The sequence below is a fragment of the Haliaeetus albicilla genome, chromosome 11 (assembly GCF_947461875.1).
Source record: "Haliaeetus albicilla chromosome 11, bHalAlb1.1, whole genome shotgun sequence".
In the NCBI taxonomy this organism is placed as follows: domain Eukaryota; kingdom Metazoa; phylum Chordata; class Aves; order Accipitriformes; family Accipitridae; genus Haliaeetus; species Haliaeetus albicilla.
The window spans coordinates 18257680-18269806 of record NC_091493.1 but is presented as its reverse complement, the minus strand read 5'-3'; the positions used below and the strand labels follow the sequence as shown (position 1 = coordinate 18269806).

General features: G+C 37.1%; 1 protein-coding gene across 16 annotated transcripts in view; it reads right to left on the bottom strand.

Annotated features, from left to right (window-relative positions):
* The window catches only part of USP54 (ubiquitin specific peptidase 54), a 131659-nt gene that overhangs the window by 46305 nt on the left and 73227 nt on the right, over positions 1-12127 (bottom strand). For 14 of the 16 annotated variants that reach the window (XR_011326846.1, XR_011326845.1, XM_069796349.1 and 11 more), the window contains exons 7-11: positions 11195-11300; positions 7658-7804; positions 6113-6262; positions 4634-4802; positions 1173-1343 (exon numbers count right to left, since the gene is read on the bottom strand). Coding sequence is in view for 14 of the 16 variants with exons in the window: in XM_069796349.1 (XP_069652450.1) it covers positions 1173-1343; positions 4634-4802; positions 6113-6262; positions 7658-7804; positions 11195-11300 (743 nt within the window). In the remaining 2 variants the exon portion in view is untranslated. The remainder of the gene's footprint in view (positions 1-1172; positions 1344-4633; positions 4803-6112; positions 6263-7657; positions 7805-11194; positions 11301-12127) is intronic. The other 2 variants (XM_069796357.1, XM_069796359.1) reach the window with 1 other exon arrangement.

Genomic DNA, 12127 nt, shown 5'->3' with positions numbered 1-12127 from the left:
ATTCCAACCTTCCGCTCTTTCTCACCTAGGACTATGACTGGAACCTACAGCGTTAAGTATTTGCTAAAACATTAAAAGTACTGTTGGGCTATCTAAAACCATGTATTACACTTACTTGGACCTCTGATGAAGAATCAAAGATTACTACAGAAAACCAACTTGAAACTCCTTTTTGGAATTTGATGTGAAAAATATTTGTACCATAGATTGTTTCAAATGAACCAAGTACACATATATCATACGCATACACAGAATACAAGAGAGCAACTATTTTGCAACTAAAAGGACAAAGTGGTAGGATAGCTGTTGACACTCTGGTGCAACAGTTGCTGATTCAACTCTCATCTTCTTAGAAGGTCTATTTAAGGCACAATAAATTAACTTTTCAAACAGACATAGCAGATCATATTTCTGATGCTTGAGAAGTCTCACCTTAACTCATGCACTACTTTTTCAGAAGTGATGTTAGAAGTTAAAAGTTACTGTATGCAGAAATATGCTAACTAGGGTCACTGGGCATGAGTAATAGATGAGATCTAAGCCTTCAGACTTCCAGTTAACCTCTTTTCAACTAAAGAGTGTTCAGGCTGACTGTTCAGCTGCCCAAAGGAACATATATACACACTGCCTTCTCACTGCAGATTCTCACTTCACTTGCTTCCATGGCACAGGCAGGAAATAATCTTATGCTCCACCCTGGTGCAGTAAATACTACCAACACCCACTTACATAGAAAGTCCTTAGTGCCCAGGTATGAGAGATTCTGGTGATGAAACACCTTTCCCAGACAGCTACAACTCCTGAAATGAAGTAACTGCCCATAGATGAGTAAGTAGCACACACAACGCTTACCAAACCGTAAAATGGCAATGTACAGACTCCAACTTACTGAATTATGTAACAAAGAGAGCAGGTAGGATTGTGGATAACAGAAAACATGTCTGTAAATGTTTGTCTGGCTAGATACAAGTCTACAGAAGTCAACAAGACGTTTAATATTACGCTTATTTTTTGTGAATGCCAATGGTTCATTACAAACCAAAAACATTTAGGATATTAAACACTGTTCACTATTCTGTTTTAGGTTTTAGAGAGAGAGATTTTTCACTGGACTCCACTGCAGTCATCATATTTAATAACAGTGATCACACAGATATAATGGTATCTGCTACCTGTGTCCCTGCTGCTTTGTGAAGCTGCATCATTCTCCACATTGTAGATGACCGTCCCCTGTGAGTCAGAGGAGAAGTGACTGACCAGAGACTCATGGTGCGCCTGTTTATAAGGATAGCTGTCTGTAGAGGAATCTGTCCTGGTATCACTCGAGATGGAAGGTTCTCTCCCTAGGGAAGGAAGTAATATCAAATTGCAATCTTTCTGGGCTATTATAAAAGTCATGAGAGGCTAAAAAACCAGAGGAAACTACACAGAAGTTAACAGAAAAACAGAGTACCAAACATACAAACTCAGATTCAAGGATGCCAGAGCTTATGGGAAAGGTCCTCTCCTTTGGAGGGGGAGAGAGTGTCATTCCTTCTGCAAACCTTTATTTCTTTCTCTTTGATAACTCCATATTTATCAAATCCTTTTAACACGCAAAATTAAACTACATCCACTGGACTGAAAGTACACATTAGTACCACACTCAAATTATTTTTCATTAATTTTTGACACTGTCAAGTGTAATTTAAACATGAAATACACTGCTTCAGGGGAAGTCAAAGTTAAAAAAATTAGTCAAGTCCAAAATATTAATATGGATAACAAGAACATCACAAGTTATAATAATTAACACATTTCATCTATTATGAATCAAAAGCTTATCTAGTGAAACCATATACTGAAATTGTATTATCTAAAGCAAAGTAACCTGCTCCTTGTCAAGAAGCTAGCATTGATCCCCTGCACAACTGGAATATTAAGAAGGATGAAGCATCATGATTCAACTTCAGTACAGTACTAAACTCATTAAAAGAGGAGAAAAAGACAACCTCCTCCCACCACTTTCAGTACATAAAAGTAAAAATTTGAACAGTTTGAAGACTGTTGGCCATTTTATATATGTGATGTATACACTCTTGAATATACAGGATATTAATTTTGTACTCGTTTCTCAGGGGACAAGTTAAAGCAGAGAGAAGAAATTAAAGAAGCAGTTCTTAAGTTTAATTGCAAACACTCAGCCTGAGGGCAATTCACATTTTCAGTGAGAGCAAGTCCTGTAGCTGATGTCCTATTTAAGGATGCCTAACAACTTTTGAAATCAGAAACTTCCCCCCACCTCCTTACTGGTTAAAAATCTTATTCATTTAAAGAAATATAGAATACAGCTGTTACGGAGATAACAGTCACAGAAAGAAAGATGAATGTAGGCAACCAGAATCAGTGCTGCAGAACTGAGTACTAGAAAACAATTTGTAAACTGAAGTCTTTATTCAATAGAAAATCAAAAACATTAACAGGACTTGTTTGCACTTAGCTTCACAACATTTCGTAGCAGCATCTTTGACAATCTTTCCTCCATAATTTGTAGTATCAGATCTTGATGTGATTTGATGCATTTATCAGATTCCCCTGACAAAAGTTCAGGTACAATATTGCGATTAACAGCTTAAGAATAAGCAATCTCTGTTCATTTCTGAATTATGGGATATGGATATCTGATAACACTGAGGAATCCAGAAGCTGTAGTTACGCTTAGTGAGAGACAAAAAGGCCATTCTGAAAAAGGTATATTAGGGAGGAAAACTCTGGATATCAACAAGGCTAGAAAATAACTCACTTATATTTGACAGGAAAATGTATAAGGTATGATTTCTGCTGGCACTTCAACTTACACTAATCTCACAAATTCTCTCAAGAGCTTGGTATCAACATTGAACACTGCAGACTACAAGAGTAAGCCTTGAGGACTCACCAAGTGTTTTTGAAATAAAAGAGCAGGTTACTCACTATAGCCTTCCGAATTCTATCTGAAAGGAAACACCTTTTTTTATATATATATATATTTTTTAATTCAGCTTCCTGAAGTAATTTTAGAACACAATAATATTAGATACTGCAGAGACAATGAGCAGAAGGGTTATCTATGTATTTCCTGGAGATCAACCAGCAGAACAGCAAGGCAAATTTACAGCGTGTATTACCCTGACGCTTGTAGAAGTGCTCACAATTGATATATAGCACTGAAGGCCCTCTTCTTCCTCCTCCAGACTTCCCATTTTTTCAGGTTTATAAATTGCAAGGCATCTTGTCAACTGAGAAGTGAAGGTCATCTTGCCAGTGTTTTTATTTGCATTTATTTTTAAGAGGAGTTGGAGATTTATTTCATTACTGGTAGATTGTCAACACATAAATAAGGAGACAGCAGATGTTCTCTGCAGATTCATTGACCAGGAAGCATAAAGTTAGCTACTGGCCAGGAAAACCATTAAATATTCTTGGAATTACAGTTGTATAAATAGGCTAAAATCCTGGAAGAAAGGTTGTATTTCTGGTTTTAGTCTCGCCATGCTGTTCTTGACAACTTATAAACTCATCTCCAATTCAGGATATTCTCTGCAAACACCCAAAAATAGAAACAATTTTCTTTTGCAAAGCCATTGCACTATAAACTTGGACCCATTTTTTATTTTCACCCTATCTCAATTGCAATTGCATATCTTTCTCAGAATTTATCTATTCCTCTTTAAATGAGGCCACAACCTCCAATGGTGTGATTAAATATCCAACAATACCCAGAACTTCATTAAACCAACAGCCTGTTCAGACGACTACTGATATCTTGAGCAGACCAAGTTCTAACCTCTGAAGCACCTTATTTGGACATACCTTTCTAATTCAACGGACTACCATTAATACAAAGAAATCAGGAAGTAGCAACATGTTGAAGGCCTCTGAGATGTTAAGTGCTACATATCTCTGCAGCTGTAGATCTTTTTTGATGCAAAACAGACCATGAAAAATGAAGAAGTAAACATGATCTATGGGCATAAGCCTTTGCCAATCCCTTCCCCTTCAGTCTCCCACAAATCAGTTTGTATCTCTTGCACTGCTTCATCTGAGTAAAAGACAAGCCAAAGGCTGAAGAGAAGCTGCACTGATTCTGTCTATTTTTAATTAAATGGTATTTCTTCCCCTTCCCCCCACATACATTCACCATCCTAGTAAAGGACTCATTTATGACATTTCCTTAGTATTTCTTTTCCCTAATTTCCCTCCTGAGTTTAATTCTGCCACTTCCTTTAATTTTTATGTGTTCGTGCATCTCTGGTCTTGTTCCCTTCCTGTTAGAACTGCTGATGGATTTATGAACTTAAGTCATTGAAGTCATCAGTTATTGTTCCTCTCTACGCCCATGCCACAACAGGTCCTTCACACACACATCCCACATCCCCACCCAGTTTCTTTCTCCAAACCTTTTTGGAAAAGGTTACTACCCAAACAATCAACAGAGTCTTGGAATGAGAGAGAAGTTCAAAGGTGAAACACTGGTAGTTCTCTTCAGAATTCTAGATCAGCTTTGACAAGCAATAAGGACTCCAGCTAACAAAAACACACCCAAAACAGAAGAACAATTTTACATGCAACATTATAGCATAAAGGTATAAAGGATATAGTCCAGACTGCTTACCCGAGTCTTCACTATCATAGCAAGTCCTGCTATATTGCTGTAAATCCACTTGAGGGGGCAAGTCTTGCGTTGACACCGGAGTTCCTCTTGGATCTGCATACAGCAGCAGCAAAGGCTGATAGTGACCCTTAATGCACTTTGTCACAACATCTTTCCATTTTGGACCAATCTGAATTAACAACAATAATTAAAAAAAATGCACAAGAAAGGTTTTCTGTCATCATTTTCTATAATAAGCTCTCTTTTTTCCCTCATGCTTATTTCAGAGTTTGATTTTCCACTGACATTCTTTAACTCCTCCTATATCCAGCATTGAACTGGACTCACCAAGAAAGTTCTGGAAACAACCCAACTAAAATCAAGGTATTCACCATCTTATGGCTAAACAAATTACAATTCCTGCGAAAAATACGACTGCAAATATAATCCTCCCCTTTCAGACTTTAATCCCCCCATAAAAAGCTTTTCATCCTCTGAAATGTTCTAACTTTGCATCTGTCCAAAAAAAAAAAAAAATTAACAAAATTTCTTCATCCATCCATCAGCATAAACAAAATAAACAATAAAAGACATCAACAGCATGACAGCAAATTCAGGTCAAAGCTAAACACTTTGGTGTGTGAATATTTCTGCTGTTACAGAACCTCCACAAGCATTTTGATAGGCCAGGCAATGATTGATATAGTTATATTAATCTCAAAAATCTTCCCCACGTACTAATACAGGTTTCACCTAATACATTGAACATCTATTCCAATAAATTTGCTCCATACACGAGTATTCTACTAATGCACTGCAGCACCCATCCTTGGCAAAGTTCTGCTGCAGAGAAATGTGACTGAACAAATGCAAGGATTAGAGTTTTCCCTTTGAGACTGTGCTTGGCATGACTACAAGAGAAAATTTTCCTCTCTCATCTTTGTGCTTCCATGACTAGAAGGAATAAAAGGACAGTGATGTGAAATAATGCCAAATTAATGGGATGTAATAATGGTGTGCCAAGACCACAGTACTGGTATCTCTAATGTCAAGGACCTCACACTTGGTGAAAAGGGCAGGGGGGAAGCACTAACAAAAGAAGCAGAAAATTCATTGTTGGCAGCAACCACAAGGGAAGACTGACATCTAGATACTTCAACAAAGAATGCAAAAAGCAGGCACTAAATAGCTATACTGCATGTCAGCAAGGGAAAGAGATGTACATTAGCTGTGTTCACAAGCAAACTGTAGGTTTTCAAACAACAACATAAAAGCAAGACTGGCAGCCAACAGGACAGAACTACAAACAGGGCTTCTGAGATTTCTGGTATGCTTTTTTGAGAATCCTTTACGTCGCTCAGAAAAAGGAGCAACAGACTTATGGCTCTCAAGTGGAAAAGTAGCCAAAATTTCTCAAAATCTGTAGAAAACAATATGGATCTACACAAAAGTAGCTAACAAATTTCTAACATATTATTTTTCTAAACATTATTTTCTCACCTCTTTGACATGAGCATCATCAAAGTACATCCACTTGCGGATTTTAGTTTGGAAGAAGAAGGTAGAATAATGTTTTCCATAGTAACAGATCATTCCCACTAAATACAGCTCTGAGTGTTTTGCTCTGTCATCAGTTACTCTGAAGAAGAGCTTCAAGAAGGGAGGTAAGAAAAATGAAAGGAGAAATTAATAAAATGCCCAGAATTTTACAGACTGCTTTATGTTTGAAGACCTCAAAGTACTACAGAAAGGTGTTGGGTTTTTACTTCAAAAGATAGAGAAAACAAGGCAATAAATACTTAAGTAATTAACTAATGTATAAGCAAACTCACTGACACAGGCTAGGAAGGGACTCCTACCAACTCACCAGATGCTCAAGAATCAAGTCAGTCTCGGAGACTGTGGCTGTACTTTAAGGAGGACCTTTACAACAATGCTATAATACCTCTTCAGAATTTGAAGTGTGGTTATACTTGAAAATTTGTATTCTTTGTGTCATGCTTGCTGATTATATCACATACTGTTTAAAGGATTCATTCCTCTCTGCTTTGTAGAAACAAAGTGGTTCTGACAGCGAACAGCTGGCATTTATTCTGACTTAAGCAAAGACAAGTTTATGACAACACCACAGAAAAGATGAAGTGAAGGCATCAGCAGGCTGAAAGAATTCAGCACACAGAAAAAAAAAAACCAACCTGTTTTCTATTTAACTGATCAGGTTTTACCTAAAAACGCACAGAACTCATTTTTTTAGTGTTCGTTCCTTACTATGCAAGGACCACACTGTTTCATAACCACATTTCCATTAACTCGCACTAATTTTGGTACACTGTGCACTGGCCAATGCTTTTTTTATATATGTGTGTATACGTATTTTCATTATTTTAATGTAATACCTCAATGCTACAGTAAGACACAGCTACAATTTGGTATACAATAATTCAGCTCCAAAGCATCAACTAATCTAGAATAAGTGAATTCTCTAGGGGACAAACCTCTAGATCCCAAACACTAATTAATTTAATCTATCATTCAATCACACAGTGCCAGCTACCATCTCCCAGCGACTGCTCAGTTATAACTAACTCTTAAGTGTTACAACCACACACTTCAATGAAAAGAGGATTTAAAGAAGTTAAAACAAAACCAAACAGAACCCCAAAATACATTTTGCCTTCAAAAGAAATAGAAGCAAACTTCTGTTCTTCAAAATGAAAGAGTGCATATGTATTTTCATGGAAATAGCACAAACCCCAATCCAAAATTTCCTTGCACTTGAAAATATTTTTTAATTTAGACAAGCTTTGTTTTCTGGAGTAATTTTTAATTTTCAGTCATTTCAGAAATACAAGAATATGCAATTACACCAGTACTTTCACAGGTTTTGTGAAGCATTCTGAAACAGGTCACATCCTTGGATCTGCCCTCTATTCGTGGACACCGAAAAGGTAAAGATGGCGACTTTTTATTTTTCTTGATCCGCTACTATAGACTAGCATGAGAAAGACTGTGTTTGTAGGTAGTGTCAAAATACAAAAAACTCACATCTCCCAGTTTAAGGCAAGTGCCCAGGCTATGAATCACATCCTCAGCCAGATCAGAGTGGTCTGAGTCCCAAACCAAGCCAATAGTGATGATCTGTGGAGAGTTCATCAGCACACGACGAATACGGATCTTTTCCCCACAGTTACTCTGAGGATTTAAATAAAACAAAACATTGAATATAATCCTTCTCTTATTATGGTAGGGCAAGACACTAACAAGTATAAGTTTCAAAAGTACAGCTTCCAAAGAGGTGGTGGTGAAACACAGCAGATGTAATATGCTCAGTGTCAAGATATGAGCTGCTTATGTCACAGATGAGGAGTGTTATCAAGACTATTTGGTATTCACAAGCTTTAAAGTGAACATTGCTGATTCTTCCTCATACTACTGATAATGATTAAAAGGTATAGTGCAAAAGCAGGCTTACTTAAAAAAAGATTAGCAAGCATACATGAAAGATCCCAGAAACATTCTTAGGAATTGGAGGGAAAGCTCACTTTCTTTTGATCAGAATCTCAGATTAAAAATTATATTTACAGAGACTGGTGCTTTACATGAGCTTCAGGGTGCTGCTTTGCTGTTAAAATTGGGTGGTTGTTCTACAAGGTACCTCAAGCATCTCATCTTAGACAGGATAGTTAGGTCAATATTCATATAAATATGAGAGCAGCAGCTGGAAGATCATGAGAATAAGAGGTGCTTTACTAACCCATAGCAGTTCTTCACCTCTTATTTCCTGTTTCCCTTCCTCCTCCCATTTTTTATTTTTTAGATAACTACCAGTGCTTATTGACTGGCCAGTCTCCCCTCACTCTCTAGCCAGAGTACTTCTCAGAGATAAGCTTGCTTGTGAAGCTAAGACATTTCTCAGTGGTCCTTCTAATCCATCACCTTTTAGAATTGTGGGCATCTTTAAGGCATCATGAAAAAAGTTCACCATGTGCATTAAGAGATTATCACTGTAATTTTAGCAAACAGTGCATTATCTTTTTGGGGGGGGGGGGACGGGACGGGACAGGCAGGACAGGACACATGACAACTATGACAAAGTTCCTTTCCAACACTCACTCTCTCCCCCTGTGGCAGGTCACAAAATTACTTCTGCAAGATTCCAGAGAAAAAAAACCAAAACATTTTCATAGTGAGAATAGTTTCTCATCTCTACAGAGACCAGTTTCACAAGTGGATATAATAATTTCTGACACTACAACCAGGGAAGAGATCATAAAGCCTTTCTTCCCCACAGCAACTTAGAAAATTAACCAGAATTTCAGTCCCAATTATCAATGAGAGACAAAACTGAAAAATTAAAAAACCAGAAAGAAATGAGCTTAACAACAAGGCAGTGAGGACAGATTTTTTTACAGGTAGAGGACTGTAATGTTTAAATGTAGATATGAGGTTTTAATATTAAGATGACTATATTCACACATATTTTGCACGGGTCATTGAAAGTACAAGCATTCCTGTGGATTACCTCACAACAAACCTATCTTACTCTCAAATTGTCATCTTTGCTTCAGCTAGCTAACATCAGCATTTTCTGCAAGACAGGACAAATATGGCATCCTGATAAAAAGCTTTCCTCGCATGACTTTTAGGCCACCCTTAGCTAAGCCTCAACAGAAAAATCTTCCAAATAGAAGAAGAAAGGGGCAGCAAGTACTAGTAAGCCATTTTATCCAACCAATTATTTCACAGTTAAATAGCATTTCACCCTGACAAAGAAAGTCTTTCTATTAAACTCTCCATGCTTCGGTTATTAAATAGCTGGACTCATGAATCTTTTAAACAATACAGTATCTTCGTTTCTTTTACTCAGAAAAATGAGCCAATATTCCAAAAAAAGAAAACAATGTTTCAATGGAGACTAAAAGTGAATGTTTCAGAGTTGTAAGTTACAGAAAGGGGGTGGGGGGTGGATAAAATGGAAATACTTACACTGCCCCCAGGGAACAGGCACACAAGCCATTCCTGTTAGAGCCTGTATTGCTTCACAGAGGACTGGTGAGGAGTCTAACAGCAGCATTACCTGAAGCAGCAATTATGCAGCTGTTTCCTGCCCTACCTATTAATCACTATGTGAAAAAGTATAATGATGACTCTTCTTGCATACTTATCTAAAGCCCTGGATGTGGACATACTCAAATTAAAAGGTAGAACAAGATATCAAAATCTTGCTTTAGAAATCTAGCCCTTAGGATTAAAAAAGAAAAAAAAAAGTATTTATGTGAATTTTTAAAATTTTCCTTAACCCAACTGATACACAGACTTAATTTAGCTGAATTTTGTCAGACATTTACTGCATAGCAGAATGGAACATTTTTAACAACAGCAGCCTGTTACTATCAACTGGACATACGCAGTGAATTGTTTTTAAGTAGTTAAACGCCAGTCATCACTCACAACTATAGCCTATACTTTCTGGTCAATATCTCCCACACTCTGAATAGCAAGCCTTACTCAGAAAAACAAACCAATACTTCCTCAAATCTTCTGTGATGATTTCTGCCTTTGGCATAGCTCTTGCAGATATGCTGTGTAGCCTGTAAGCCCTTCACTGTCGGGATGTTCTCTGGCAGTGGGAAGTGGCAGTCCTTTCTCTCTTTCCCTCTGACCAACATTTTGGCTGTATGCTGCAGGTACAGCAGTTTGGTCAACAGTTCAATTTATTCCAGCTGAAGGGTAGCAATGAAGTTGAATGGAAGCTTATCAAGGCAAAAAAACCAATCTTGTACACATGATTACAGTAACTGGTAAAAAAAGTTCTGCTATCTGTGCCATAGCATGGTACTGCTGGAAAGATTTTACAAGAAATAAGTACTTCTTTTCCCATGCTATTATTACAGATGAAGCACACTACCCTCAACAGAAATAATCACCAGAGAAACTGGGATGAACAGTGGGAACATTGTTCTAAAATGCCTAGCTAATCAAAACCACTGTCAACAAACAGAAATCTCCTATGAAAAGATACAGCCTCCAAATTCTTTGTCATTTCCATTTCTTTAGGTAAGATCCCAGAACTTTCATCACATGATGAAAGCAGCATGATTGCAGCTTCATGTAATGCTAGTGTTGGAGGCCTCACCAACTCTCAGTGAAGCTGAACAGCAAACATATGACAGGTACTTCTAGCAGGAACACAGGCTTGAGCAGGTATCGATTGTGTGGCTATTCCCTGGGAGCAATGTAAGCATTTCCAATTTATTCTGCCTCATCAACTTTTTTTGTGGTTTCTAACTCTCAGAAACATTCATTTTTAGTTTTCATCCAAACACTATGTCTATTCCTGGTCTCACTACTTGTGTCTAGTCAAAGCACCACTCAAGATCAGTCGTTTTTTCCCTTCCTTCATGGAATAACTGATAGATACTGAATTAAAACCCAAAGAAAGCTCTCTTATCTATCCTTTTTATCATTATGATGAGCTAAACCTTGAAAATGCTCATGAGTTAAAGGTACACATCAGTGTAATCTACTAAATGTCTTCTGTCCTGCCTGTCCCCCCCAAAAAGGAAAACTAAAGACACTAACTGGACAGTTTCGCAGGTCTCCCATAGTGCTGGCATTCTGCAGTAGCTCTCCAAACATATCTGGAGTGGGTTTCTCTCGTCTCTCCAGCATACAAATAGCTTGATTGCTTATCACAGAGAAAGCATGGAAAACAAAAAGTTTAATAATAAAATAAAAACACAAACCCACATGAAGTATAAATTTCACTTAAATTTTATGAAAAGTTAAGAACCTTAAAATACACAACACTTTTTACATTTAATATTGGTAGTACAGAAAAATCACATAATTATTAAGTGTGAATTACTATACCTTCCATAATAATACTGCATAAAGAAAACAAGTTTTCTACTTTGGCTTAAAATTTACATCTTGAAAGCAAGCTTTAGCATTTTGAGAAATACTTCATTTCAAAATGAAATATGTGCTTCAAAATGCTTTCCTTCAATAACCACCTTAGTAAAGTAGCACAGTAAAGCACATCCTTAATAACAAAACTATAAACAAAAAATAGCATAGTACCCAATTGATTTCACTGTCTAAGTTGAAAGAAAGGTGACAGCAAGTACCCAAGAACACTAGAGCTCAAAACATGTTCAAGCTTAAAATGGTTTAAGAGGTAAATAAGTACATTGCTGTTTACTGGTGTTTTCAAAATAATGTGTGACTTAAAATTTATTGACATATTTCATATAAAATATTTAATACCGTTTACATAATTATTTTCCTGTTTTTCTAATAAATAATATTCTGATACACAGTGTCTGCTGGTAACCTAAAAAAACCCCTAAATCTCGATGGAATGTCAGGTAGCAGCCACAAGGAAGAATGCTTTCCAATACTCCTGATATAGTAGCTTTCAACAGAGATCTGCACGAGAAGAGCAACCAGCAGTTTTCAAGACAATTTTGGGGGGGGGGTCTAACTACGTCTCACGTGCAGGACAAGAAACAA